General features: G+C 40.0%; 1 protein-coding gene across 15 annotated transcripts in view; it reads left to right on the forward strand.

Moving 5' to 3' along the window:
- Positions 1 to 22032, forward strand: part of RBMS1 (RNA binding motif single stranded interacting protein 1) — a 221839-nt gene extending 199807 nt beyond the window's left edge. For 5 of the 15 annotated variants that reach the window (XM_005202436.5, XM_005202437.5, XM_059874867.1 and 2 more), the window contains exons 7-15: positions 5499 to 5614; positions 6692 to 6741; positions 6868 to 6961; positions 9398 to 9445; positions 10324 to 10374; positions 16037 to 16147; positions 17083 to 17163; positions 18474 to 18558; positions 19410 to 22032. In XM_005202436.5, coding sequence (XP_005202493.1) covers positions 5499 to 5614; positions 6692 to 6741; positions 6868 to 6961; positions 9398 to 9445; positions 10324 to 10374; positions 16037 to 16147; positions 17083 to 17163; positions 18474 to 18551 — 629 coding nt within the window. In that variant the 3' untranslated portion in view covers positions 18552 to 18558; positions 19410 to 22032. 15 annotated transcript variants of the gene reach the window in all.
- Positions 22033 to 27746: the final 5714 nt, after the last annotated feature.

The raw sequence follows: 27746 nt of genomic DNA on the forward strand, positions 1-27746 counted from the left end.
TGTCCCGACTCTTTGCAACCCTGTGGACTGTAGCCTGCCAGAGTCTTCTGTCCATCTATTTGTCCAGGCAAGAATACTGGAGTGGGTTGCCATGCTGTCTTGCAGGGGATCTTTGCGACCCAGGGATCAAACCCGTGTCTCTTATGTCTTCTGCGTTGGTAGGTGGGTTCTTTACCACTAGCGCCACCTGGGAAGCTCATAAATAGTGAAGTAAGATTTTATTAAAGCATAAGGATCTTGAGTTAAAGATTTAGGTGTTACTATGAAACAGTTTTCTAAAAGGCATTTGCCAGTAACTTCATCCCTAACTACAACTTAAATTACATCAAGCCAACATAGCAACCGTAGCCAGCTCTTTAAATCTCACAGAATCAAATCCCAAGGAAAACAGGCCAGTCCCTAAAAACGTTTATAACTTCTAAACCAGAAGTTCCTCTCCCAAGAATTTAACAATTCAAAGAAGGAGCCACAGCTCAGAATTTGAGCTCCTCCTGTTGTCATAGTGATGATAATAATAGTAACTAATACTTATTTAATTGTTCTGTGTGTTTATATATATTTATATATATAGTAATTATAACAATGTTTTGAAGTAAGCACTCTTAATGGTCTCCATTGCACATATTATGAAACCAGAGACCTGCCTGGAATCACTAGCTAGTAAATGGAAAAGTCAAAATTCAAACCCAGAAAGACTAATCTATATCCATTGTTCCAACCAGCATAGAATCTGACCACTAGCATCACATTGGCACTGGGACCAAAGAGATAAAATATATAACACACACAGATGTTCACACAGTGTTAGTTGTAAGAACAAAGAAACTATACATGATCCCTTTTCAAATAGAACATTATGTAACCATTAGAAAAAAAAGATTCTGTAGCAAGATAAAGGGCTACAATGTAAATGATAAAAGCCCCTATCATTGCAAAAATGAAAAATAAATATAGACTTAGAAAAGTAGTAAATATAGAATATTAAAATATTTATGTTGGAGTGATGGGAAAATATTGTGTTTTTGGTTTCTCTTTAACCTGACTTGAATGTTGGTTAACCATTATTTTACTGACATGGAAAGCTGAATGGGATATGGAACCACTCTGTAAGGGTCAGGAAAGCAGAGATAGACCCTAACAGAGCCCGTGTGGGAGGTATGCATCTGCAGAGAGAAGCCAGAGTTGTGCCCCCTATGGTAGAGAGGACCACAAGGTTTGGTTATAAACAAAGAAGGGACTGAAACAGGAAACACAAAAAAAGGATAGTATTTATTGGATCCTTAAATCGAAATTTTTAAGAGTCTTGGATAGTTTCTTGCATGTTGTTAGTTGAAGAACTTTGAAAGTAGCTGACAGTGATCATTAAGAAAGCTGATTACAGTTGCTGTGAAGTGAAAGTCACACAGTCATGTCCGATTCTGTGCAGCCCTATGGACTGTAGCCCACCAGGCTCCTCTGTCCATGGGATTCTCCAGGCAAGAATAATGGAATGGGTTGCCATTCCCTTCTCCAGAGGATCTTCCCAACCCTGGAGAAACCTGGATCAAACCCAGGTCTCCCACATTTCAGGCAGATTCTTTAGCATCTGAACCACCAGGGAAGCTCCTATAGTTGCTGAGTGGGCTACTTTTCCAAAACTGATAGAAAAGCTTCTATCAAAGGCAGTTTATGTCTTAGAGACTGTTATTTGGGATAAAATGCTCCATAGCTAGAAAAAAAAATGAGTACTGGGGGGTAGTCGTTTCTCCAGCTGTTAGAACATGGTTAGGATAAACTCCACTTTGTTAGAAATAGAAGAGAACTTGGAGTCCTCTGAGCAGTTGGATTAGATAAGTGAGGAGGATGTCCGGGAGGTCTGATCATGTGCTACAGTGCTTAGTCAAAGCAAGCATTCTAGAAATGATGTTGACTGTAGGTGTCCAGGAAAGACAGTTGAGCCTAAATAAATCGCTGCAGAGTCTAAACTTCAGAAGATGGGTAAGGACACAACTTGGTGGAGATGTGCAGGAAGCCATCGTGGGCATCCCCCCTGTGGCTCACAGCCCCTTAGGAGGGACTGTTGATGCCAGAGATCAGGCACTTGGTGAAAATTTCAACTGCAAAACAGACCAGAGAACATAATAATAGAGGAAAGAAGTGGTTAGAATTGTATGTTGCCTCACACAGAATACTAGTTGCTTCTTTCCCTGAAGCAACGACCCAACAACTGTCTGAAAACTGTCATTTCTACTGGGTTATGCTGCTGCTGCTGCTAAGTCGCTTCAGTCGTGTCCGACTCTGTGTGACCCATAGATGGCAGCCCACCAGGCTCCTCTGTCCCTGGGATTCTCCAGGCAAGAACACTGGAGTGGGTTGCCGTTTCCTTCTCCAATGCATGAAAGTGAAAAGTGAAAGTGAAGTCGCTCAGTCGTATCCGACTCTTAGCGACCCCATGGACTGTAGCCTACCAGGCTCCTCCGTCCATGCGAGTCTCCAGGCAAGAGTACTGGAGTGGTTTGCCATTGCCTTCTCTGACTGGGGTGTAGTTCTTTGAAATAAGAAATTTGTTTTCCTAAGATATGGGACACCTGCCAATAGACACACTGTTTTAACGACTTACCTTTTTGGTTTTAGAGGAAGGAAAATATCTTAATGACAGTGCAGAATCATGTAGCAAATGTAATTCACTTTGTAAGATTCAACTACATTCTGTTCCATTTGTTTCATTTTAAATGATATATTTGCAAACATGTCATTGCTCACTTGATGTTTACCTCCTCATTACACGTCTTTAGCAGGCTTGATTGTTGCCTGAAATTGCTTTTTCGTTGACAGAGCTTAGTCGAGATGAATGAAAATGTGTTGGGAGCACCTTCCCACAGATAGGGAAGGCCTGTTTGGCCTCTCAGCAAAGGTGCAGCCTTGGCACTCCCCAGCGATGGCTCCCCAGCTGCCTCCATTCGCATCTGCCTGCCTGGGCAGCCCTGGGGAACATCCAGAATGATTCTGACTTGGTCACCTTCTTTCTCTGCTAATGGAGAAAAAATGGTGCATTTGCGTTGTTCCCTTTGAAGGGAACTTTTTTTTCTTTTTTAATTTAAGTTTCAGTCTTGAAGCTGATCTTTATAATGCCTCTAGATAAAAGCACTTCCCCAAAGTGAAGCCCCACAAAGTGCCGGCACCATCAAGTTTACTCTCTCTTGCTCCGCAAGGTTATGGGGAGACAGAATCCTAAAACCCTCAGATGTCATTGGAGGAAACATTTGTTACTATAAGGACCTTTCTAGATCAGTGGAGAGAGAGCTCTTGTTTCTCTCTAAGTTCTCAGTTTGTCCTCAGAAGTCAAGGATGAGGCATCGCCGGCCTCGACAGGCACTCTCTTCACTTCTGCTTGAATGTCTTTTTTTCTCCGTCCCATTTCCATCTGATTCTGAAGGGCCAGTTGCAGGATTAAAAGCACTGTCAGTGATTAGAAAGCTCTCTGGTTTCACTACATCCATTTACTTTACCTTCAGTGATTGTTGGTGGAGGTGGAAATTTCCAAAAGTCAGTAGCTTTTTTTTTTGTTTGAAGAGACAGAGAATGTGGTTTAGGAATGTAGGATTTGGCCCCTGTCCATCGTCCATCACACCCGGCTTGCCTTAAATGGAAGAATGGAAGTTCCTCGCTCAGGAAATCAGTGGGTGGGGGAGGTAATGGAGTCAGAAGGGAAACTCAGGGCCCCTTTGTGAATGGTGGGGCCCACGTGTCTCACCAGACACAGGACAGCTTTGCCTGCACCTCCAGACACCCATAGCAGTACAGCTGCCATTCAGACCTGAGCTCATGTGCCAGCCCGTCCCTCTGGAGCAGCTCAGCCGGGGAGAGGGGAGAGGAGTACCAGTGGACAGCCTGCGAGGAGGAATGGCAGTGGGGCTTTGGTAATGTTTTGTTTTTTTGGCAGAGCAGTACTGAGAGACACTATTGCTTCCACACCCTGTCATTAGTGGGTGGGTAATAGTGATATAAAATAAGAGATGAATTAGGATAATAAGAGGCAAAGGAGAAAGGAGTAAATTTTCCACAAGTAATATTTTTCTCTTCATGGTTATTTAACTTTGAAACAGAACTTGAAAGTAGTAATCACCATTCCACGGTAGACAAAGGACTGAATGTAAGAGCCAGACACGAAGGTGTGCTTATCTTTATTATGTTAACTAGAAACATACTGAAACATGCACAACTTTTAGGAATACACTGCTGTTTGCATTACAGAAAAGAACATTTTTAAAAAGGAGAAGTTATGGGTGGCCTACTGTGTTGTTGCCTTTTTTTTTTTCCTTTTTCTTTTTTTTGGCTAATGAAGACGTAACCCTGGTGAGAAAAGTCTGTGCATCTTAGGCACCTTTTGCTTTTCTTCGACAGTTTTTTGGGATCATTTTATGAGGCGGATATATTGTAAAGCAACTCCAAGTGGGATGATTAAAGGCCCAAAAAAACCTTTAAAGACAGTGGGCAGGTATAGCTGTTTCCCGGCTTCAGCCCCAGAATAAATAAGACCTGTTTGTATTCATTCGTTGGTTCACCCAAGAGGGAATAAGTGCTTGCAGTATGCCAGACTCTTAGGCACTAGAGGTAACAGGGATGAACAGAAGTCACTGCCCCCACGGAGCTTACACTCTGGAGGGGAGATAGACACCAGACAGATCGCCACATTCACAAAGTATTATAAATGCTCCAAATAAAAATGCAGTGTGGCGGGGCTGGGGGTGGGCGTGTGAACTGAGAGAGTAGCACTGAAGTGTCTGCGCTACCATGTGTGAAACAGACAGCTAGTGGGAAGCTGCTCTATGGCCCAGGAAGCCCAGCTCGGTGCTCTGTGATGCCCCAGAGGGTAGGAAGGGGAGGGTGGGAGGAAGGCTTAAGAGGGAAGGGATGTATGTGTACCTATGGCTGATTCATGTTGTTGTAACACAGAAAGTAACACAACATTGTAAAGCAGTTACATTCCAATTTTTTAAAAATTAAAAATTTTTAAATCGTATGAATAAATAGTAAGCGCCTATAAAAAAAAAAAAAAGTACAGTGTGAGCAGTATACAGGGGAACTTGTTTTCTCCTGGAGGAAGTGAAGACCTCTCTGAGGAATTACAATGGAAAATTACAGGAGCATTTTTAAGTGGAGGAGGGGAGGGTGACCGTCCTAGTTACATCTGAAGATTCACAGGGATGGGGTTGAAGAGGGCCCACACCTAAAGAAATACCCGAGTGAATCAAAGGCTGCCTTTGCCTCCTCGGAATAGCTCTTTAAATGTTTTATTACACTCCAGTTTGAAGTAAACAGCTAACATTTTGTGCACTGTTTCTCGCCAGTGGGTCCTCTTCTAAGGGTCTGAATAAACTTTTGCCTTGAAGTATTCTCTTAGTTCCCTTCAAGCACCAACACTGCTCCTATTTAAAAAAAAAAAGAATTCAGTTACATTTTGCCACTTGTAGACACATACAATTCTGGTTTCCTGTTATTTTTCCCTGTTTATTCAGCTCCTACAGAACCGTTATTGTGTAAATTTGCGGATGGCGGACAGAAGAAGAGACAGAACCCAAACAAATACATCCCAAATGGACGGCCCTGGCACAGAGAAGGAGAGGTGAGACTTGTAAGTCCTTTCTTGAAACTTCTGTGGGGCTGTGTCATCACGCAAAATACGAGAGTAGTTACATGTGCAGCATCTTGACACGGTTATCAAGTTCTAAAATAGGGACTAGGGTTAAAACTTCATTATCCAGATAGTGTCACGTGAGGACTTCTCACAGTGAATACACAGCTAAGGGAGTGATGGTTCTCCCGACAGACAATAGGTGGTGGAAACAGCCGTGTTTACCAGTTAGCAGCATTTATTAAAAAAAAAAAAATAAAGCATTTAAATTGCTGTAAGAAATGCACATCTACAGCTAAGTTGCTTCAGTCGTGTCCAACTCTGTGCGACCCCATAGACGGCAGCCCACCAGGCTCCCCTGTCCCTTGGATTCTCCAGGCAAGAACGCTGGAGTGGGTTGCCATTTCCTTCTCCAATGCGTGCATGCATGCTAAGTCGCGTCAGTCGTGTCCGACTCTATGTGACCCCATGGACAGCAGCCCACCACACAAGTGGTCTTAAATGTTATGATTTCTTAGAATTACAGTTTTATTTAGAAATTATTTTAAATATTATTAAAATAAATAGTATATTTGTCATTCAGGTATTTTTTACCTAATTCTTTTCAATAATGTTCTTTAGAAAAAGAAAAAGAGCTCAATTTCTTAATAAAAATGTTGGCCCTCCATTTCCCCATACTAACCATAAATAAATTGTTCTTTTGTTTTGGGTTTTTTTAAGTAACATATTGGTTCAAGAATGTCTAAGGAACTGCCATTCAGTAGAATGTTCTACAGTCTGTACTGTCCAGAGGTTGCCACTAGTCACTTGTAACGCCTTTGAAATGTAGCTGGTATGGTAGAGGGACTCAGCTTTTCATTTAAGTTTAAATAGCTGTCTTTGACTAAGGGCTGCTATGTTGTACAGTGCCAATCTAGAGCTTAATTCTCATGTTGAGTTTATAATTACGTGTGTCTAACATAAACTCTCAATTTTATCAAATACTAAACTATCCCCATTTTTTGTTGCCATGAGTCTGAGAAATGGAATTTTTAATTTGTACCTTTGCAGATGAATGTTTCTTTTTCTTTCCCATAGGCTGGAATGACACTTACTTATGACCCAACCACAGCTGCTATACAGAATGGGTATGTCATTAAGATAAATACATAATAGCTAGAGGGAAAATGTGAAGGTGGAAAATATCAGACGTTTATTCCATGAATGATTGTGCTTAAAGGATTACTTAATAAAGGCTTTTGTGTTTGTTCTAGATTTTATCCTTCACCATACAGTATTGCTACAAACCGAATGATTACTCAAACTTCTATTACACCCTATATTGCGTCTCCTGTATCTGCCTACCAGGTTTGTACCTTAAGGATTCATCAAGAGTATGACAGCTTGCCAACCGTGAATCACTGCTATGTTTTTATGTATCTTAAAATTTTGAACACTTACAATGAAATTTTAAGTCAAATGTTAGGCAGCTCAGATACCCAATTTAGAATTAGCTGCTTTTGATTTGACAGAGTGATTTATTTTTGTGTTTAGGAGAATGTACAACAAAGGGAAATGGTTGTCAGTTTTTGAAATTATAGCATTTTAGAATTGGGACAAACTCAGATGCTTCCTTTACAACAGGCCCTGCCGCTGGACACCATGTGTCCCAGACATTGAAACTGGAAGAGAATTGCCGTTAGGTAAAATACGGAATAGATCTGCACTGTTCCTTTGTTAATTTGTCAGCAGAAACTAACAAAAGAGCAAGCAAATATGCTAATAAATGAAGATGTGTCTCTATCAGGTAACATGAAATGAGCAATGCAATGAGACTTGAGGCCAAAAAAGGAGAGGCGGCTTCCCATTTAGGTTATTTTTTGAAGAGGTTTTACCTTACACTTCCAACTTAGAACCAAGATCTCCTTCAGCACCTTGTGGTTATACTGATGTGGTTTTATTGGAGGGGTAGCTCCTGTTCTCCATGAATCCTGGTTGTACATGTATTTCTTCTCCCATTTTGGAGTGCCTCTCACAAGGTCACCACCTTGGCCCAGACAAGAACACCAACGGAGTCAGTTACAGACATAGGAATACACTTTTGTTAACTGTTGAGATCCTGTGTGACTAAACTTTTGTGTATTCTTGTCTTTAAAACAATTGAATTACATATTGTAACCCTGGATTTGGTGGTAGGGGTAATATCTAATACCTGTGTAATTTCACATCTATAAGCCTCAGTTTCCTCATCTTTAAAATGGGGATAATAATAGTTTCTATCTCATAGGCTTATGATAACAACTAAAGGAGATTATCTGTGTAAAGAGCTCAACCCAGTACCTGGCCTATGATTAGCACTCAATAAATGTTAGCTATGATTATCATTATTGTCCTTTACACTTTACATCCAGGATTAACTGGCTGGTAAGAGTATATCCATTCTGCTTTTTTAAAATAATGGATTGGTCAACATAAGCAATATAGCAAAGGTGGTTCTGTCTAAAAGCATAAAAGTAGCTCTGAATAACAAAGAGAAGTGTTTAAATGCCCTAAAACTGAAGTTGTAAAGTAGCATTCACAGCCTCCCTCAGCTTCTAGGTTCTTTTCACTTCTTTCTCTGAGCCGTCACTCATTGTCTTTTATCTCTGGGTTGTTAAGTTTCTTCCGCTGCTACTTTGATCTGCTCATCTGCTCGGTGTAGCACTCACTCATTTAATCCCTCTCTAATGATTTTGAACTTAAGATTTGTTTCTTTTCTTGCCTATCTGAGATTCACTGAGATCTGCTGCAGTGCATTTTCCCTAATTAACAATTCCTGTATCTGATTTTAAAGGATAGTCTTCTTTCTTAACTATTTGAACTTTGCAACCTCTAATAGGGACAAGTAAGCATATTCTCAGGCAAATGAAAGATTGTGCATATTAATTTCAGTGTATGCACTGTAGATATTTACAGCTATGAATATCTTCTCACAACCTCCTTTTCTGTCTTTACTATAATGGCAATGACCATTTTGGCCACAAAATTATTTCATAGAGTAGAAGAAAATTAGGTGACCAGTGTTGTTAATAGATTTGATAGACCTAACTGGAAACAGCATTTCATTACAAAGGCCTGATTTCTTTTCCTGGACAATCTGTTTCCCTAAGATACGTGTGGAATTTCGTTCCAATTGCCTGGCCCTCAGTGGCATTACTTGTTAGATCCTCAACCCCATAAGTTTAGGGGCCCAATGGGGTCAGAAAATGGGATTTAAGTGATCTGTGATTCTCTAAAATGCTAAGTGTCACTGGTGTGTATGCAGTCAGGTGCAGAGGGAAAGGTCTATTTCCTTCATCAGGTTTTCAAAAGGATTCATGATTCAAAAGAGAATAAAGAATCAATAAAGAACATAGATTATTATTCCCATTTTATAGTTAGGGAAAATTGAGGAAAAGAAATTGACAGCAGCAGATTTGTTGCTTCAGAAAGAAAATTGGATTAGATGTCATGGCTCCCTAACCCCATGATGATATGAGCTATTAGATTATCAGGACCACAGAAATATACCACGGATGAGTGCATCTGGCCCAAATTGGGGTCTGCAGGGAGCTGCTCGCCTCCCCGTGATGTTTTCAGTGAAGGCCTGGCGCTCGTGTTGGAGCGGGCCTTTCTCCACTAAACCACTATATGCTTATATTAATACAATTGGATTTGAGAAATTGGCATCTGGAAGAAACCACCAATATCCCGATGGGGAAAGGCTGCAGTCCAGATAACTGAAATGCTAACGAGGCAGAAGCACTTAACTTTGGTCTGCCTTAGGTGGCAAAGGAAACCAGAGAAAACAAGTATCGGGGCTCTGCTGTCAAGGTAAATCACAACCCATTCTTCCCCCATGACTCTTCCCCATGTCCTCTCTGTAGAACCTCTTAACAGTGGAGGATGAGATGCAGGAGGGTTTTGTTCTCAAGAATTAAGAGACAAGCTTATTCTGAAATCTAACCTCAGGAAAGCTTTGGGTATCAAGAAATGGGCCAATAGTCTTTTCTCTAGAGTGGCAGAAACTTCCCTGCTTTCTTCCATGCCACAGAATCTGACTCTCAGTCATTTCTCAGTCCAGAGGGTCTACTGTACAGATATCCTTTTAACTGTAGATGTCAGGATCTAGTTACTAAAGTTTAATTTTCTAAATATGAATTTCAGATTTTTATATTTCACACTAACTAGAAATTATTGACCACCAGACAAGATTTCTGAAATACAATGTCCTGGGAGTTGAATTTGATTACTCTTAAAATAAGCACATACTTTAAGGGTTAGTTTCTAGTAAGATGTGCTGGAATGAATTCTCATTCCTCTCTATTCCTCAAGCACCTATGTTCCTACCTTGATTGTAACACTTTTCACTGTTTCTTTGAGTTGTTTATTTGTTTATCTCCCTTGCTTAGATAGTAAATTTCTTGAGGGTGGGGCCCATGTCTTATTGCCTTTACGTCTTTGGTGCTTGATACTCAAATACTTTTTCAGTGGGCAGATGGAACTTGGTTTTAAATAATCATTTCATCCTATTCAGAGTGACCAGTTTGTCAAGAACTCTTAACTGCCTTAAGTTAAATCCTTTTAATCAGTTGATAGTATTGTTTCTTTATTTTCCTCCTGTAGATTTTAACATGATTAAAAGAGCTCTAGAGAAATAAGTAGCGCTCCTATGGAAATCAATGTCTCTTCCAAAATCCTTCCTTTTCCAGGTGCAAAGTCCTTCCTGGATGCAACCTCAACCATATATCCTACAGCACCCTGTAAGTTTCTCATCTTAATGGCTTTGTAGTTTTCAAGTAAGCTATGTATACGTTCAAAACCATTCTCTGGGTTTAAATCATTTGCGCAAAGGTGGTATAAGTATTTGGGAAATGTTAAATATGGGATATTGAGAATGTATAAGTTCATTATACATTTAATGTACATTTAACTCGTCTTAAAACAAATTGGTAGTTGACATTAAGTTAGATTTGCAATCCATGAGAATTTAAATATAGGAGATCATTCCACTGAATTTTTAAATTTTAAAGTTTTTAAATTGCTAAATTTTTAACCATACTTGTGATGAAATAGCTCTTAAAACAAATTGGTAGTTGACATTAAGTTAGATTTGCAATCCATGAGAATTTAAATATAGGAGATCATTCCACTGAATTTTTAAATTTTAAAGTTTTTAAATTGCTAAATTTTTAACCATACTTGTGATGAAATAGCTCTCTTTGTCTACATTCTGTTTAATGCAAATATAAAGTGTTCAGAATTGACCTAGAGTTTTTTCATCAGTGTTAACCTCTCCATGGAAATTTTAAATACTAAAGTAGTAATGCCCACTGAGGGTAAATAACAAATGTGATTTCTTTAGTGACACGGGCATGTACTGTACTTACATATATATTACATTTTTTAAATTGAATGAGTTACACTTCACCTTATTAGGTAGTATATGGAATGTATTTTTCAAAAATACATAAAATCCAGTTTGTTGAATTAGAACATGAGTTTAGAATGTTGAAAAATAAAGATAAAAAACAAAAATCACAAAAAAGACTAAGGATGCCTAATATAATCTGGATGCTCACCGCAAAGCAGCCACAAAGTGAGCCTAAGCTTTCTAATAACCAATGCAAAATGGGAATCTTAATAAGCAGTATAGCTCATAGTGCTTATAAAACAGATCCGTTGCATAGGAGAAAGCACATTGTTCTTGGCCTTAAAATGAGACAGGAATTTCTTTAGGACAACTTCTTTTTTTTTTTTAATTTTTTAATTTTTTATTTTTTTTATTTCTCATGTGTTCCCCATCCTGAACCCTCCTCCCTCCTCCCTCCCGATACCATCCCTCTGGGTCGTCCCAGTGCACCAGCCCCAAGCATCCAGCATCGTGCATTGAACCTGGACTGGCATCTCGTTTCATACATGACATTTCACATGTTTCAATGCCATTCTCCCAAATCTTCCCACCCTCTCCCTCTCCCACAGAGTCCATAAGCCTGTTCTATACATCAGTGTCTCTTTTGCTGTCTCGTATACAGGGTTATCATTACCATCTTTCTAAATTCCATATATATGCGTTAGTATACTGTATTGGTGTTTTTCCTTCTGGCTTACTTCACTCTGTATAATAGGCTCCAGTTTCATCCACCTCATTAGAACTGATTCAAATGTATTCTTTTTAATGGCTGAGTAATACTCCATTGTGTATATGTACCACAGCTTTCTTATCCATTCATCTGCTGATGGACATCTAGGTTGCTTCCATGTCCTGGCTATTATAAACAGTGCTGCGATGAACATTGGGGTACACGTGTCTCTTTCCCTTCTGGTTTCCTCAGTGTGTATGCCCAGCAATGGGATTGCTGGATCATAAGGCAGTTCTATTTCCAGTTTTTTAAGGCATCTCCACACTGTTCTCCATAGTGGCTGTACTAGTTTGCATTCCCACCAACAGTGTAAGAGGGTTCCCTTTTCTCCACACCCTCTCCAGCATTTATTATTTGTAGACTTTTGGATGGCAGCCATTCTGACTGGTGTGAAATGGTATCTCATAGTGGTTTTGATTTGCATTTCTCTGATAATGAGTGATGTTGAGCATCTTTTCATGTGTTTGTTAGCCATCTGTATGTCTTCTTTGGAGAAATGTCTATTTAGATCTTTGGCCCATTTTTTGATTGGGTCATTTATTTTTCTGGAGTTGAGCTGTAGGAGTTGCTTGTATATTTTTGAGATTAGTTGTTTGTCGGTTGCTTCATTTGCTATTATTTTCTCCCATTCTGAAGGCTGTCTTTTCACCTTGCTAATAGTTTCCTGAGATGTGCAGAAGCTTTTAAGTTTAATTAGGTCCCATTTGTTTATTTTTGCTTTTATTTCCAATATTCTGGGAGGTGGGTCATAGAGGATCCTGCTGTGATGTATGTCAGAGAGTGTTTTGCCTATGTTCTCCTCTAGGAGTTTTATAGTTTCTGGTCTTACGTTGAGATCTTTAATCCATTTTGAGTTTATTTTTGTATATGGTGTTAGAAAGTGTTCTAGTTTCATTCTTTTACAAGTGGTTGACCAGATTTCCCAGCACCACTTGTTAAAGAGATTGTCTTTAATCCATTGTATATTCTTGCCTCCTTTGTCAAAGATAAGGTGTCCATATGTGCATGGATTTATCTCTGGGCTTTCTATTTTGTTCCATTGATCTATATTTCTGTCTTTGTGCCAGTAGCATACTGTCTTGATAACTGTGGCTTTGTAGTAGAGCCTGAAGTCAGGTAGGTTGATTCCTCCAGTTCCATTTTTCTTTCTCAAGATCGCTTTGGCTATTCGAGGTTTTTTGTATTTCCATACAAATTGTGAAATTATTTGTTCTAGCTCTGTGAAGAATACTGTTGGTAGCTTGATAGGGATTGCATTGAATCTATAAATTGCTTTGGGTAGTATACTCATTTTCACTATATTGTTTCTTCCAATCCATGAACATGGTATATTTCTCCATCTATTAGTGTCCTCTTTGATTTCTTTCACCAGTGTTTTATAGTTTTCTATATATAGGTCTTTAGTTTCTTTAGGTAGATATATTCCTAAGTATTTTATTCTTTTCGTTGCAATGGTGAATGGAATTGTTTCCTTAATTTCTCTTTCTGTTTTCTCATTATTAGTGTATAGGAATGCAAGGGATTTCTGTGTGTTGATTTTATATCCTGCAACTTTACTATAATCATTGATTAGTTCTAGTAATTTTCTGGTGGAGTCTTTAGGGTTTTCTATGTAGAGGATCATGTCATCTGCAAATAGTGAGAGTTTTACTTCTCCTTTTCCAATTTGGATTCCTTTTATTTCTTTTTCTGCTCTGATTGCTGTGGCCAAAACTTCCAAAACTATGTTGAATAGTAATGGTGAAAGTGGGCACCCTTGTCTTGTTCCTGACTTTAGAGGAAATGCTTTCAATTTTTCACCATTGAGGATAATGTTTGCTGTGGGTTTGTCATATATAGCTTTTATTATGTTGAGGTATGTTCCTTCTATTCCTGCTTTCTGGAGAGTTTTTATCATAAATGGGTGTTGAATAGGACAGCTTCTGAAAGAGGACACTACACAGTGTTAGACCAGGCATGTGAAACAGCAGAACAGGGACATGTTCTGAACAGGAAGTTGCTGAGATGACTTTGAAGAAGGAGAAAAAGCATGTTTAGTTGATAACACAGGAGAGGAGCTCTCTGATGATGTATCTATATGTGTTATATTGTCTGTATAAACATGCACACATGTGTTTCTACACACCCACACATATATCTACCCACATCCACCCACTAAGCCACACAAACGCTCATGGCAGTCTACACCCCAGGTACTCTGTGCTGTCCTATTCAGGAATGCTAGAAATCGGCTCATTTTTCATTTGGGGGCTTTCTAGGACAATAACTCCTACAGATGAATGAGGAAGAGCAGCAAGAAACTCCTGAATTTTATAGACTTCTGAGTCATTTACATGTTACCACTCACTTTTGAATGATGCACATTAAAAAATTTTAAATGGAAAAAAATCTTATGAAATGTATTAATAACAAGTGATCTCTGACATGGGCTTCCCTGGTAGCTCAGCTGGTAAAGAATTGGCCTACAATGCAGGAGATTCTGGTTTGATTCCTTGGTTGGGAGGATCCGCTGGAGAAGGGATAGGCTACCCACTCCAGTATTCTTGGGCTTCCCATGTGGCTCAGCTGGTAAAGAATCTGCCTGCAATGCGGGAGACCTGGGTTCGATCCCTGGGTTGGGAAGATCTGGAGAAGGGAAAGGCTACCCACTCGTTTTCTGGCCTGGAGAGTTCCATGGACTGTAGTCCTTGGGGTCACAAAGAGTCGGACACGACTGAACGACTTTCACACAACTACTATCTCTGACATGAATCTTCATCCTTTGGTAATCTTCTCCTGGAGGGAGGAGGGCTTACCTATTAGAGACAGGTAGCACATCTCTTAGTTGAACACCATTGAGACTGCTGTAGTGTGTGCTGAGACAGCAGTAGTGTGTGCAGAAGGACCCGCCTGAGAAGTCGTTCCTTTTCTGCACCCAGATTTAGACTGCCTGAGACTAGCACTAAAGTTCCTGCACATCAGCTTTTACCCTCAATTGTGTATCTAACTATCAATAAATAACTGTTTTTAAGGGATAATGAGTCAGTCGCAGTGATACCAAAAACCTAACATTAATAATTGTATGATGTATCAGAGTAATTGCATCCTCAGGTAATTGGATGATTGCAGAAGTGAGAGGAATGCAATAATCTGTAAGAATATTACAATAGGATAAATTAGAGAAGATGCAAAAATCCAGAAATAGAACTAATTGAATATCATATACAATTAGGGTGCCATTAAGTAATCATTAAAAATGATAATGAGAGCAAGGCAGTAAGTTAGGTAAATATTAATAATGGAATGTTAAGTTAAAAAGCAAAACCCAGAATATGAAGTAGTTTCGTATTTTATATGAACCTGGTTGCAACTCTGTAAAAATATGTGGAAACCAGAATCCATGCAGTGCTACCCAGACACTGCTAACAGCCATGTATTAGAGACAGGCTGGGTTATATGAGTGATTTTTTTTCACCCCTCCTCTGTGTTTTTAACTATATTTAATTTAATTTAATTAATTAATTTATTTTTAATTGGAAGGTAATTGCTTTACAGCTATGTTTAATTTTGTTTTTGAAGACCAGAATTTTTTCCAATGAAGTCAAAGATTCTGAAATTAGATTATTAATTATATCTGAATCTGCTTCCCTCCCCTGGCACCAAGTTACAGTTGCAAGTTCTGAGAAACACTGAGTGAATGAAGACTGTGATCTTGACCCTAAAAGCCTGACCTTGAATCAAATGACTATTTTTTTAACATTTTTAAATAAGATGCTGTATTTATAATATGCAGTATAGTATATTGTGTTGTGACTGCATAAAACATCAACTGTCATTTACTTTAAAAATGAATTAAGTATTTTGTAACCCTGCCAGCCCAAGGTAGTTTGTGTTTCCTGTCACAGCACATAGTCCCGTGAACTAGCTTGCTTTACAGTTAAGTGAAGAGGAAGGGAGAGGTATTTAATAGAGAGGGATTTCTATGAAGTGAGTGCTCTTTAGAAAAGTCTCAGGGAGACTTACCTGGTGGTCCAGTGGCTGAGACTCCATGCTCCCAGTGCAGGGGACCTGGGTTTGACCCCTGGTCAGAGAGCTAGGTCTCACAGCTGAACAAAGATTTTACAAGTCTTAGCACAATCTAGACAATTTTTAAGAAATCGCAGATGACACAGTTTACAAGTTTGAAGGGAGGTTATTTTTGCTTCATGTTCTGCAGCAGGCTAAGCCATTTCCTATGGAAAAGGTGGTTCCAGAATTCCGCTCCTCCCTCAGTGTGTCTCACTTGCTCTGTCTGACTCCCCAGGGTGCTGTGTTAACTCCCTCCATGGAGCACACCATGTCACTACAGCCTGCGTCTATGATCAGCCCTCTGGCCCAGCAAATGAGTCATCTGTCACTTGGCAGCACCGGAACAGTAGGTGGCAAATTAATATCATGTGTCTTAGCTTACAGAGGAGGCTAAATTCGTGCAGCCCGGTTTTCCTTATCAGTTATAGGCTCTATAATGTCAGAGATTATATCTGATCCCCTCTCACCTCCCACATTGCCTTCCACATAGTAAATACTCAGAGATTTCTTGATTAATTGATGAGCTAAAAGTCTGTCCTCTGACTGGCTGTCTCTCCTGTATCAGAATATAGCATCCAAACAAGACCACTTGTAGCCCTAATAACTGGTATCATTCATTCACACTGGCAGACCTGGTCTCATAAAGCCAAAGATGAAGGTGATACATGGTAATAAAGGCAGGGGATTTTTCCCCACTTACTTCCAATTGTATGGTTTTTAGGGGCACTGAATCACAATCGTAGTATTGACTTTTTCCCCAAGTCCAGGGTTGCATTTGGGTATGGAGTTGAGCTGATATCAGACTAATTTCCAGGTTTGATATGTGTAGCATTTAGATGGTAAGATGACCAAAGGCTTTTAATTGAGACCATATCTGTGGTGACTTAATAGAACAAAGGGTAGTATTTTCTTTGCTTACGTTCACAGCAAACAGCAGCAGCTCGTCAAGGCTAAACCAGGGCCACATACATCGAATGAGAAATCTCTCCTGCCTTTGGAGAAGGATAATTTTCAGCATCAGGAAAGCAAGGGTCCATTTTCCATTTTTTTCCCATTTTTCAGTGACCTGCTGAAGATCTAAGGCATTTACTTCTTGGGTCTCCACTTATGGGAACAATTCTAATTCAGGCAGCTGCTGGAAATGAATGAGGTTTTTTGAGGGAGAAATTTTTCTAGATTAAAATAGCACATTAGTGATATTGAATTATTGAGGATGAGAAACTGTAATGATCTGCACCCATGGCTTGTCATTGGCCACCCTGACCGTATTCTTCTTTTCAGTACATGCCTGCCACGTCAGCTATGCAAGGGGCCTACTTGCCACAGTACACACACGTGCAGACGGCGGCAGTTCCTGTGGAGGTTGGTACACACCATCCAGTGGCCATCATGGCAATGAGTAGTTTCAAAAGTGGGTAAATCAGAACTCAAGGAAGAATCAAATCAAAAGTGAAACATGTACATAAAGAACTGAGTTTAGAGGGAGTGTATGCTTAGAGTTGTTTTCAACTATGAAATATAATTCTCTGCATACAGCTTAACATAGCAATATCCAAGCCACACCCCCAGGGCTCCCTGAAATATTTTAATATTTTCTAAGCTTGTAGCACATTTCATTACCCCCTCAAGTCTCTATCCTGTCTCCTATAAAATGATACTTCCAGGCAAATTAAGGTAAAGCTGGAGATTGCGGTCCTGGTACCAAAGATTATATCAATAATAATCATTATAAAAATCTGTTATAATTAAATACTTGGAAAAAATATTTCAGAATTTAACAGGGATAAAAAATCATACCTGTTTTTGTAGAAGACTTAATAGAGCTAAATAACTCTTAGTTCTTGTTACGGAAGAGACTAGTATGATATTAATATGGAAGAAATCTGACATTTGAATTCAAGTTGGGCAGAAAACAGTGTTTTCCTGCAAAATATCCTTGAAATTCTAAGGAAATTTATCTACCCAGTCGATCCCATCAGCTAGTTACATCCCGTAGGTTCCAATTCCAAAAACAGCCCTAGGATTGTGGCTGAATTACAGGGGAGGTAGGGTTTTTTGTTTTGTTTTGTTTTATTTGCCTCTAAATGATTTAAATTTGTGCAGTTATTGGCAACCACAGTTACTGGAACCCACAATCCGTATCTGCAGTGCTGAAACAAACAAATCTTAAGAATTTTCTTTGTAACTACTTCAGCAAAAACCTGACCTGTGGCAGAAGCCCAGCTGAACTGACACAAGACGAGGTCTTTGCCCCATTTACACTGTATCTTCATACTTTTCAGCACAGACCTGTTAATGTGTTTGATCATAAGGTACAGTCTGAGACCCCACTGAGTATCATCGGTGATACACAGCATATGCATAGTATATTTCAGATTGTAAAATCTGAAATTACTGAGGTCCAAGTCATATCTGCCCCAAAGGATGAGAAATTTGTTTAATAAATTGTAGTTTGATGTGAAGAGATGACAACTACAAGTTGGAAGAGGTTCTTTGGGTCTATCAGACATTTAAACTCCTTAGGGAAGTAATTAACCTTGAAGGCTCTATATGACATTAAGAAAATCACTTGTAAGCAGTGCTTGTCTTTACGATGTGGGACTCAGTCCAATCTGGGTAGTAGAGTTTGGATTTCATTGCTCACATGTCTCATCTGTTCTGCTTTGTTGTAGGAGGCGAGTGGTCAGCAGCAGGTGACTGTGGAGACTTCTAATGACCATTCTCCATATACCTTTCAACCCAATAAGTAACTGTGAGGTATGAGGGAACCATGTCCATCACTGTAGGGCTCAAGTCAAGGAAAGGCTGTGATGATTTTCTCAGAATGGTACTTAGAACAACTCAGGTCTGGTCACGCTGCTTCAATCATGGCAAGGGAATCCAGTGTTGCTGAAATCTTAAAATCAGGGATTTTGTGGTCTTGTAAATTAAGTATTCTGTCCAAAAAGAACACAGTGCCTTATATTGACATCAAATGTATGTTTGCTGTCTCTCCCTCCCTATCTGCCTCCAGAATCAGTAACATAATCAGAGAATACCAGGTACCAAATTTGTCCTACATTTTTATATAGATAGATAGATAGATAGATATGTGTGTGTGAGAGAGTATATACCTATATATATATATATATATATATATATATATATATCCTATATTTATATTATTTTAATGCTCACAGACTGAAGGAAAAACAGTGTGAGATTTTGCTTAGTCTAGCATTACAAGACTAGCAGTATCTTGACAGAATCAAATGTGAGCATCCTTAGATTGATAGATTGCTTTCCTTACTCTCACTTGAACCACGTATCTCAAAACTTGTCACTCTGCCATGCAGATTACATTGAACAACTGTGTGGAACATAGAACACTTGGGTTTCTAGATTGCCCTGGTGAAGTATGTTGCAGGTCTGAGATTTGAAAGGTGGACTCGGGACATAGAAAGCGACCCTCAGTTCCAGAACTTGCATTTACTGACCTACCACCAGTGATGAGCAGATCCTTTCTCAAACATATATGTCTTTAAAGCAAGAAAGAACTGACAAAGCTCTGTGGTCTGTTACACCAACAGTTACAAGAGCATTTGTTTTTTTATATTTTTCTCTTCCAGATGTACAGAAGGGTGTTCTTACATGAAGAAGGTTGTGAAGGCTGAACAATCATGGATTTTTCTGATCAATTGTGCTTTAGGAAATTATTGACAGTTTTGCACAGGTTCTTGAAAACGTTATTTATAATGAAATCAACTAAAACTATTTTTGCTATAAGTTCTATAAGGTGCATAAAACCCTTAAATTCATCTAGTAGCTGTTCCCCTGAACAGGTTTATTTTAGTAAAAAACAAAAAACAAAAAAATAAGCAAAAAAAAAAAAAAAAAAAGATTTTTATCAAATGTTATGATGCAAAAAAAAGAAAAAAAAAGAAAAAAGGGAAAAAAAAAAAAGAAAACTTCAATTCTCTGGGTGTGCACAAAGACCATGAAGACTTACTCAAGTGCATGACCGGATTCTTGTGGTTTTGTTCATTTTGTGTTTCGTTGTGTTTTTCCCGCTGTATGAAATGGGCTTTCTGACGTTTAAATAGTCCGACTTCACCCCTGGTGTTCTGTGCTTGCAGTGAGAGTGTGACCGCCAGTGTCTCTCTTCTTAGCTTTTTCCGTTTTCCTTTCCACGTCGTGTGAAGTGTCTTATCCTTTTCTATGAATTCCAATTTGCCTTAACTCTTTTGATGCTGTAGCTGTTTCAGTAAAAGTTAGTTCAAACTAATGATGTAGAATGCTTTGACCAAATGGGCTGGTCTATTATGCCTTGTAAAACAGCAGCATAGGGCTTTTAAAAGGTAGTCAATAAAAGTTGCTGAAATTTTGGCTTTTTTAAATATGTAGTAGGTGTTTTTAATGATTTTTCACATAATGTGTAAGGTAGTGAAATGCAAGAAGGGAAAACTGTTTTGTGTGAAACACATTTTCTGACTGGGGAACTTTTAATAGGGTGAATTGTTTGTAAGGCTGTACGCCAACAGTTTCCTCTGATAGTTTGACTGATTTAGGATATCTGCTGTATGATGCAATGTAAAGTCTTTTTTGCCTTTTTTCAGGAAAAAAAAAAAACTAACTTGATGTTCTAGATTTAGTGTAGGTAGCGTTGGGGCAGGGGGTGGGGGGTGGGGGAGGGGAGTCACCGAATGTTTTGTCCTTCCTTTATACTAATGATAGTGCTTTAGAATGAGAATGACGCCTGAGATCTGGCAAACCGAGAAAAAAAAATGTTGCTATTGCAACTAAATGGCAAAAGCTAAAAGTAAGGATTTATCTTCAAACATAAAGCTGAGATATGAATAGAAGCAAAATGATTGGCTACTAGCTCTCTCTATTATGTAAATTTGAGAAATAAAAATTACTTGGCACTTTTAAAGGTAACTTCACCAAAGACCGAAGAGCCAGTAACCAGTAGCTCCAACTAGTCTCAGCATCACATCTTCTGTGCTCTTTATTTTTGCCGGACCAGTTTGCGGTTAGGAGAATGTGCCTTTTTTGTACCTTTGCATTTAGGTTTTCTAATTTTAATTGATGTATGGACACACACACAAAAAAAAGCATGAAGGAGGATTTGGATCCAAGCAGTGCCACACTTTACATCATCACTACAAGTGTTCAGTGTAAAGAAAACCCAATTTTGAAACTATGAAATTCCTGATTCATAAATACACAGTTATTTCTACTTTAGTACCTAGAAGATAATTCACTGTTATTAAAGCTCTTTTATTAAGACAATTGCATATGTTTGAAAAGCAATGGTAAATTAAGTTGTCTTCCAAAACTGTGTACTTGTCTGGTCAACTGTGTGTGATCAGTTATCTACCTCAGAGTCTATTTTCTTTTGTGCTGGGACAGGTTGCTGGCCCTCCCTGTTTCCACAGACCAAATCCTTCCTAGCTCAGGAGCTAGGCCTAAGCAGTTATTTCTTTCGAGTATTTTTTAGTTCTTAAAATTTATGCTTGTATTTGATTATAGATGTCAGTGACATTTCATAGTTTCAAAAGTCCTTGCTGCTCTGAGAAGTGTAGATTCTAGTGAAAATTACATAGTCATAAGAGAAATGTGTTTTTGTTTTTGTTTTTGTTTCCTTTTTTTAAAGTTGTGGTATTATTGGTTCTATGCTCCCTGGAATATTACTGCTTTGTGAAAGTCCAGACTGAACGCAGCGCCCTCTTTGTACCTAGTACGTTATAAACCTGGGTCTCTCACTACTTGATATTTTTGCATTAGTTAAGACAGAAATTTGATAGCTCAGTTAGAGAGGAGGGAAAATCTGCTGCTAGAAATGTCTGAACTAAGTGCCATACTTGTCTGGGTAAGATTTGGGAAACATAACCTCTGTACATAAAAAAAGAAAAAAAAAATCAGTTAAACATCACATAGTAGACAGCCATTAAATTATAAAAAAATTAATTTATGAAGAAAGACCTTTTGTACAGATTGAAAAAAAAAAGATTTTCATAGAGATATCTATATGATCAAGAGAGTTAATTTTTTATTTTTGTTTTACTAGTGCCACAAACTTGCCAGTGGTAACTTATTTGTCCGGTTCAAGATAACTCTGTAGTTTTCTTTCCTAGGACTTGTTGTTAAACGCCAAAAGACATTTTTGAACTGTACATTTGATCAGATTGTTAGCTTTTTTCTGTTTTATTTCTTTTGAAAACCTTTGAATAAAAAACATCTGAAATTTTATTTTTTCCTGTCAGTTTCTTTTTAGGTTAAATGTGTATTAGAATTTCATTTCATTTCTGATCTCTTCCTTCAGTTCAGTGAATTGGTTGGAAATTGAGTTGCAAATTATTTTAGATTCAGTATGTATTCAAAATACATTTCCTTTGAAAGAATTGGAAAAACCATCCCACCATCTCATTTTTGGCTATTTCAGTTCATGGACGCAAGGACAGCCATTAGCTCACCACGTTTCCTCTCGGCAAATTCCACCTTTGGTCTGTCCTTAAAGGTCAAAGAACCATATCCCTCTCCTCCCTCCTTCCTTCCTGCTACCTTTTGACGGTGGTACTGTCATTGCCCAGCAAGGGAGACAGAATAAAAACTGTCACTGTCTCATAAGCAGGTTCACAGGTAAGGGTTTCAAGATGGTCTCACCCCTGCCTTGATGACTTGGGCCTCCGTTCGTGACCTCATTTGGCTGTGCCCAGTAGGAGGCTCTGGTGCAACATTCATGGAGGAAAGACACAACACTCTTTCCCACACTGACATGCTTTATGAGAGACTCTTAGTATAAGAACTTGACTTTTACCCAAGGTAAATGAAATATTTTAGTGTAGTTATAAAGGTTTCTTTTTCTGCTGCCCAGTGACTCTGTCCTGTTGAAAGGAATGGGCAAGAAAAATATCCGTAGCCTCCCATTTCTGTCTGCCTCCCATGCAATGTGATATGTGAATTAAATACAAGAGGTTTAGAGCACTTGACTTGCCAGAGCCGAGAAAGCCCCAGTACTCTCTGGCTCCTTGAGTAAAGGAAGCCAAGTTCTCTGATGATAACCAGTGCATCAGAGCGTAAGATGTCGGGGCAGGAGCAAAGTGTGGCCTCGTTGAGATGAAGGCAAGCTGCCAAGAATGTAAGCAGCGTAATCTCATGTTCTGTCGCATCCTTGGGGTCCCCATGCTCCTTCATAGGACCACCGACCAGAGGCAGGAAAAAAGTACTACTGGGCTCCTTAGGTTTTGTTAACCTCATTTTTGTTCTTTTAAGATGGCTCATGTCACTGGAGTCCTGGGACACCCAGGGGCTGTCATTCATACAGAAACTGATAAATGCCTTTTCAGAGCACCTTTTCTATCTGAGCAACAGGGCTGAGCAAGCCAAATTGCTGATGAATAAAAAAGGAGCTATCGCTCACACATAGAGAGAGGACCTGCAGCACCCCTGGGGATTCACCCCAGGTTCCTCGGGTCATCATCAGGGGCCAGGGTCCGAGCAGCGGGGTAGAATTCTTGCCTTGGAAGGCAGGGAGGAAGCTGGCACCGGCTCCCTGGTGTGCATCCTTCCCTCTCTGTGGGCCAAAATGAGAGAGCAGTGGTGGATGGAAGCCCCGTTTTCTCCCATGCCTTTCAAAGGCAGTGGGGCAGGGTATATCCACTGGAGCCTGCATTCTGCCTCTTCTCAAATTTCATAAATGCTGCTTAAAAAGTCACACGGAAAGGCCATGCCTCCCAGCCTGAGCAGGGGCTGAAAAATGTTCAAATGAGACCACAATAGCCTCATTCCACCGAAATAGCCAAAAAGGAGAAGATCCAGGGCCTTTGGATAAAGATCACAGACTAGTCACCACCACCCTCCTCCCACAATGCACGAAAAGCTTCAGAAGATGACAAGTAGGTGAAGAAGGAAAACTCAGAGCCAGAGTTAAAGAAAAGCCGAGCAGTTTCTTCCCCTTGAATAGCAATGTGATGAGATAAGCAAGGGAGTAGGGGGACACCGGCGCCCACGCTGGGCAGGCTGCAGGGCAATGCCCAGGGGGTCCAGCACACAGCTAGGGGGTGGTGCTGTGCGCCCATCCTTCGTGTGGGTGATCCTGGCCAGGCGATGGAATTTGAGTCCTGTGGAATGGCTCCAGATTGTCTCCCATCTTGATGCTCTGGATCTTAACAGGGCCTGGGAGTGTTCCCACTGAAGCCACTAGAGGGAGGACTTTGTCTCTCTTTATCTGCGAATGTGAGATCCTAAGGCGGGAGGCCCTGGCCTCGGAGAGGGCGCTGCTGGTGGAAATTGAGGTGTGCACACCGCTGGGGATTACAGGGTTCTTGAACTGGGAGTTAATGGTAAGAAGTGTTGCCCAATGCTGGCAGCTCCCTTCTGAGAGCGTTGTTGCTGAGACTGGCAAGTAACTTATGTGACTTTTAAGATTCAAGGAAGCTGGAGTCAGGGAGGGAGCCAAAAACCTTGCCAGACCTTATGACTCCAAGTGCAAGAAAGTGCTGGCAGGTCTCTGGGCTGCTCAGAATTGAAAACAGGTGGCTTTGGATTAAATACAAGCTCTAATGCTGTTGCTCCATTTTATTATTATTATTGTGTTTTGAGATTTGATCTAGGTTATTCCACTGCTCATTTACACAAAATACATAAAGGAGACTACAGGTGTCTCCTACCCTCTAGGATTCCTGAAGTCACTTCTGCTTGAATACTTACAGGTACGGGGCACTTCCCACCTTTCTTGGCTTCCTGTATCTTTTTGGACCAGCTCTCAAACTTGCTTAAAAAGTCAAGTTTGCATCTGTTAATTTCTACCTATCAATCAGCCTTAGTTCTGCCAACTGAGATGCCACAGAGTTAAGTCCGTCATTCCCATTTCTGAAAAAAACAGAAGCATAGTGACAGAGGGTGTGTCAGTGATTGCCAGAGTTAGTGGACACAGGAGGCTGTGACCACGAAGGGATAGCACAGGAGAGTTTGGGGGAGGAAGAACCTATTTTTGTCCTGATGGTGGTGGTTACCCAAATCTATGTGTGTGCTAAAATTCATAGTGCTGTACACCCAAAAAAGTCTATTTTAATGTATGGCATTTGCTTTAAAAATCTTCTTAAAAAATGAGACAAGTCAGTCATCCCTCAAATATGGACAACTCTGGCTCCACAGATCTCTGGGTTAAACACTCCTTGCAGCTTTAACTGTCCCTCATTAGCTCTGGCTCCACACTCCACACCGGCAGCTCACCCTCCAGATGGACCACAGTGACTCGGGATACAATCCAGAACCCCAGGAAAACCCTGTCCCTCTGTTGCAGATGAAATCATTTCCTTCTTGACATCTCAGTTCTTAAAGCTTACAGCCAATTAAAAACCCTGTGGGTATTGTTTTGTTTTTGTCACGACGATTGATTCTAATAAAGACATGCTATAGTCATTTTTAAATGAAAACATTTTCACGGCATGAAATGCAGAATATAAAGAGCATCCCTGGGGGTGCAGTGAATAAAAATCCACCTGCCAATGCAGGGGACACAGGTTCAATCCCTGGTCCAGGAAGATTCCATTCCAGGAAGATTCCACATGCCTGTGGAGCAACTAAGCCCATGAATCACAACTACTGAGCCTGTGCGCTACATACTTAAGCCCACACACCCTAGAGCCGATGCTCTGCAACAAGAGAAGCCACCATAATGAGAAGCCCACGCCCTCCAACGAAGAGTAGTCCCTGCTCGCTGTGACTAGAGATAGCCAGCAAGAAAGCAATGAAGAGCCAACACAGTCAAAAATAATACTTTTTTAAAAGGTTTTTTTTTTAAAAGAATATAAGGTAAATAGAATTCAGGCATAGAACTGTAGATACAGTATGATCTTAATTTTGAAGCAGTATTTACAAAAGATGAAGGTACTTCCAAGTACTTACATATGGATGAAAAAATAAGGGAAAGTTTGTATTTTCTCATACTTTTCCAAATTATTCTAGTTGTCTACAATAAAAACATTCTATAATCGGGGGAAAAGTTTCAAAAGAATCTTGTCAGGTTATCCTGAAATTATGCAAATAGCTATGTTCATTATATTGCAATTCAGTGCATTTGATTAATTTCTTGCATTAAAAAGTACTGCACCAGACATCAGAAGACACAAAGATGACACGATGTTGTCCCAGTCCCCAAGGGACATTCCTGTAGAGAGATGGTACGTAAGTGACACTGTTTCAAGGAGGAGTAACCAAAGTGTGATCTAAATAAAGAGCTTTGGGAGTTCTGTGAGTACATAAATGTGCTCTCCTGAGATTCTTGTCATTTTCACATCACCAACCAGTTAGTTCCTTTTTCACTGATAAGAATTTACTCCAAAGCAGCCATTTCCTCCCTAGTTCCTCTGCCTTCTGACAGATGAAATTGTCAGGCAGACAAACGAAGTCTGTTGTAGCTCTGGCCTTGCAGAGTGAGACTGGGAGCAGATGTCCGAAGAGTGGACTTTTCGTCACTCCTGCTCTGAAAGTCTTGGGATGTGTAACAAGAAAGTATCATCTTGTTTTGGTTTGTGGTAAACAATGAAGTGTAATATATTTCCTAATAGTGTCTTCTTTTACCCACCTTGGTCAAGTATTCTGCACACACAAGATTGTGGATTTGCAATCATCTGTATAGCCATCTCTCCCATGTCCATTGTTGTCTTGAGAACTCATATTTTTTACTTTGTTCACGGATATCTAGCCAGCAGTCTCATCATATCCACTTTGTTACACGTTGCTTTGACATATGCAGAATAATTATGTGTATTATTCCTAGCCTCCTTGCCTAAGAAATAACCAAAGGAACTTCTCTTCTTGCTATATGCATGATTTTCATCCTAATGTTTAACTCAGTTTTATAGAGAAGATTTTGTTTCTCTCAACTTTCACTCTCCCAGTGATTCTTCTGTCTGTCTCTGTTTGCTTTACCAACCTTTATTTTTACAAAGGTTTGAAACAACTTACCAGAAACACAACAAAACAAATGTAAAAATCAGAGCTTGGGACGTTAACTATGAAGAGAAAAGGAGAGCATAGGATGTAGCTCTGCAAGCCAAAAGGCCTCTGTCATCCCTATAGTTGAAAGTCAATGGTTTTGAGTTTCCTGGCAGCCAGAGTGAAAAGGAAGAAAGGTATACACATCTAGTCAAAGAGTACAAGACTACCAGATCCTCTGCGAAAAGGTATTTACTAGATTTAGAAGGGATGCCTGGAGGAGGCACTGGGCAGAGTCTTCCGCCGCCTTTCTGTGCCAACACAATCCCACTTTCCCAAGGTGGTTTCAGGTAGGGCCCCTCAGTGAAAGCCAAGGCCACCTCCCAAAGCACCAGTCCATGAAAGGGACTGGAAGGCTATAGACTCGTAGTGAATGTTCTCAACTGGGTCTCTTCTCAAATGTGCTTATGCAGTATACTTCACCGCTGTCACCAAGCCAATTGCTCTGCTTCCTTAAGACACATCTCTGCTTTGCAACAGCACAAATGTTCCAAGTGCTCCTTTCTCTTCCACATTGAGCCCCTCAATGGAAAAAAAGGTGCCAGCCCCAAGTCATCCTGCCTCTTACTGAGCACTCCCTGTGATGCCTGAGGCCCTATGCCCATTTCTTCCTTGTTTCTTCCTTCAATCAGAAGCAGCACCCTCCACCCCACCCACCCAGTGGGTAGTGGCTGGGTGGGCTGGTTTGGGCAGGCACTCACTGCTCCTTGGTGGCAAAACCTGAGAGCTGGGAAGCAGGATCATGGCACGTTCCATTACCTAATACTGAAACTTTCCAAAGATTAAAAATAATACTGCTTCTCTAGTTTTTCATCAAAGGACCCTTGAGAGCTGAGGAGGGAGCATAGGGACCTCCGAGGACATCGAAGTACAGCCTTGTGTGGCCCACCATGAACACAAAATCTCTCATGTTTTCTCAGTGGGAATCTTGTGTTTACCTTATAACATCTGTCTCTTTTTCC

The sequence above is a fragment of the Bos taurus genome, chromosome 2 (assembly GCF_002263795.3).
Source record: "Bos taurus isolate L1 Dominette 01449 registration number 42190680 breed Hereford chromosome 2, ARS-UCD2.0, whole genome shotgun sequence".
Classification (NCBI taxonomy): Eukaryota; Metazoa; Chordata; class Mammalia; order Artiodactyla; family Bovidae; genus Bos; species Bos taurus.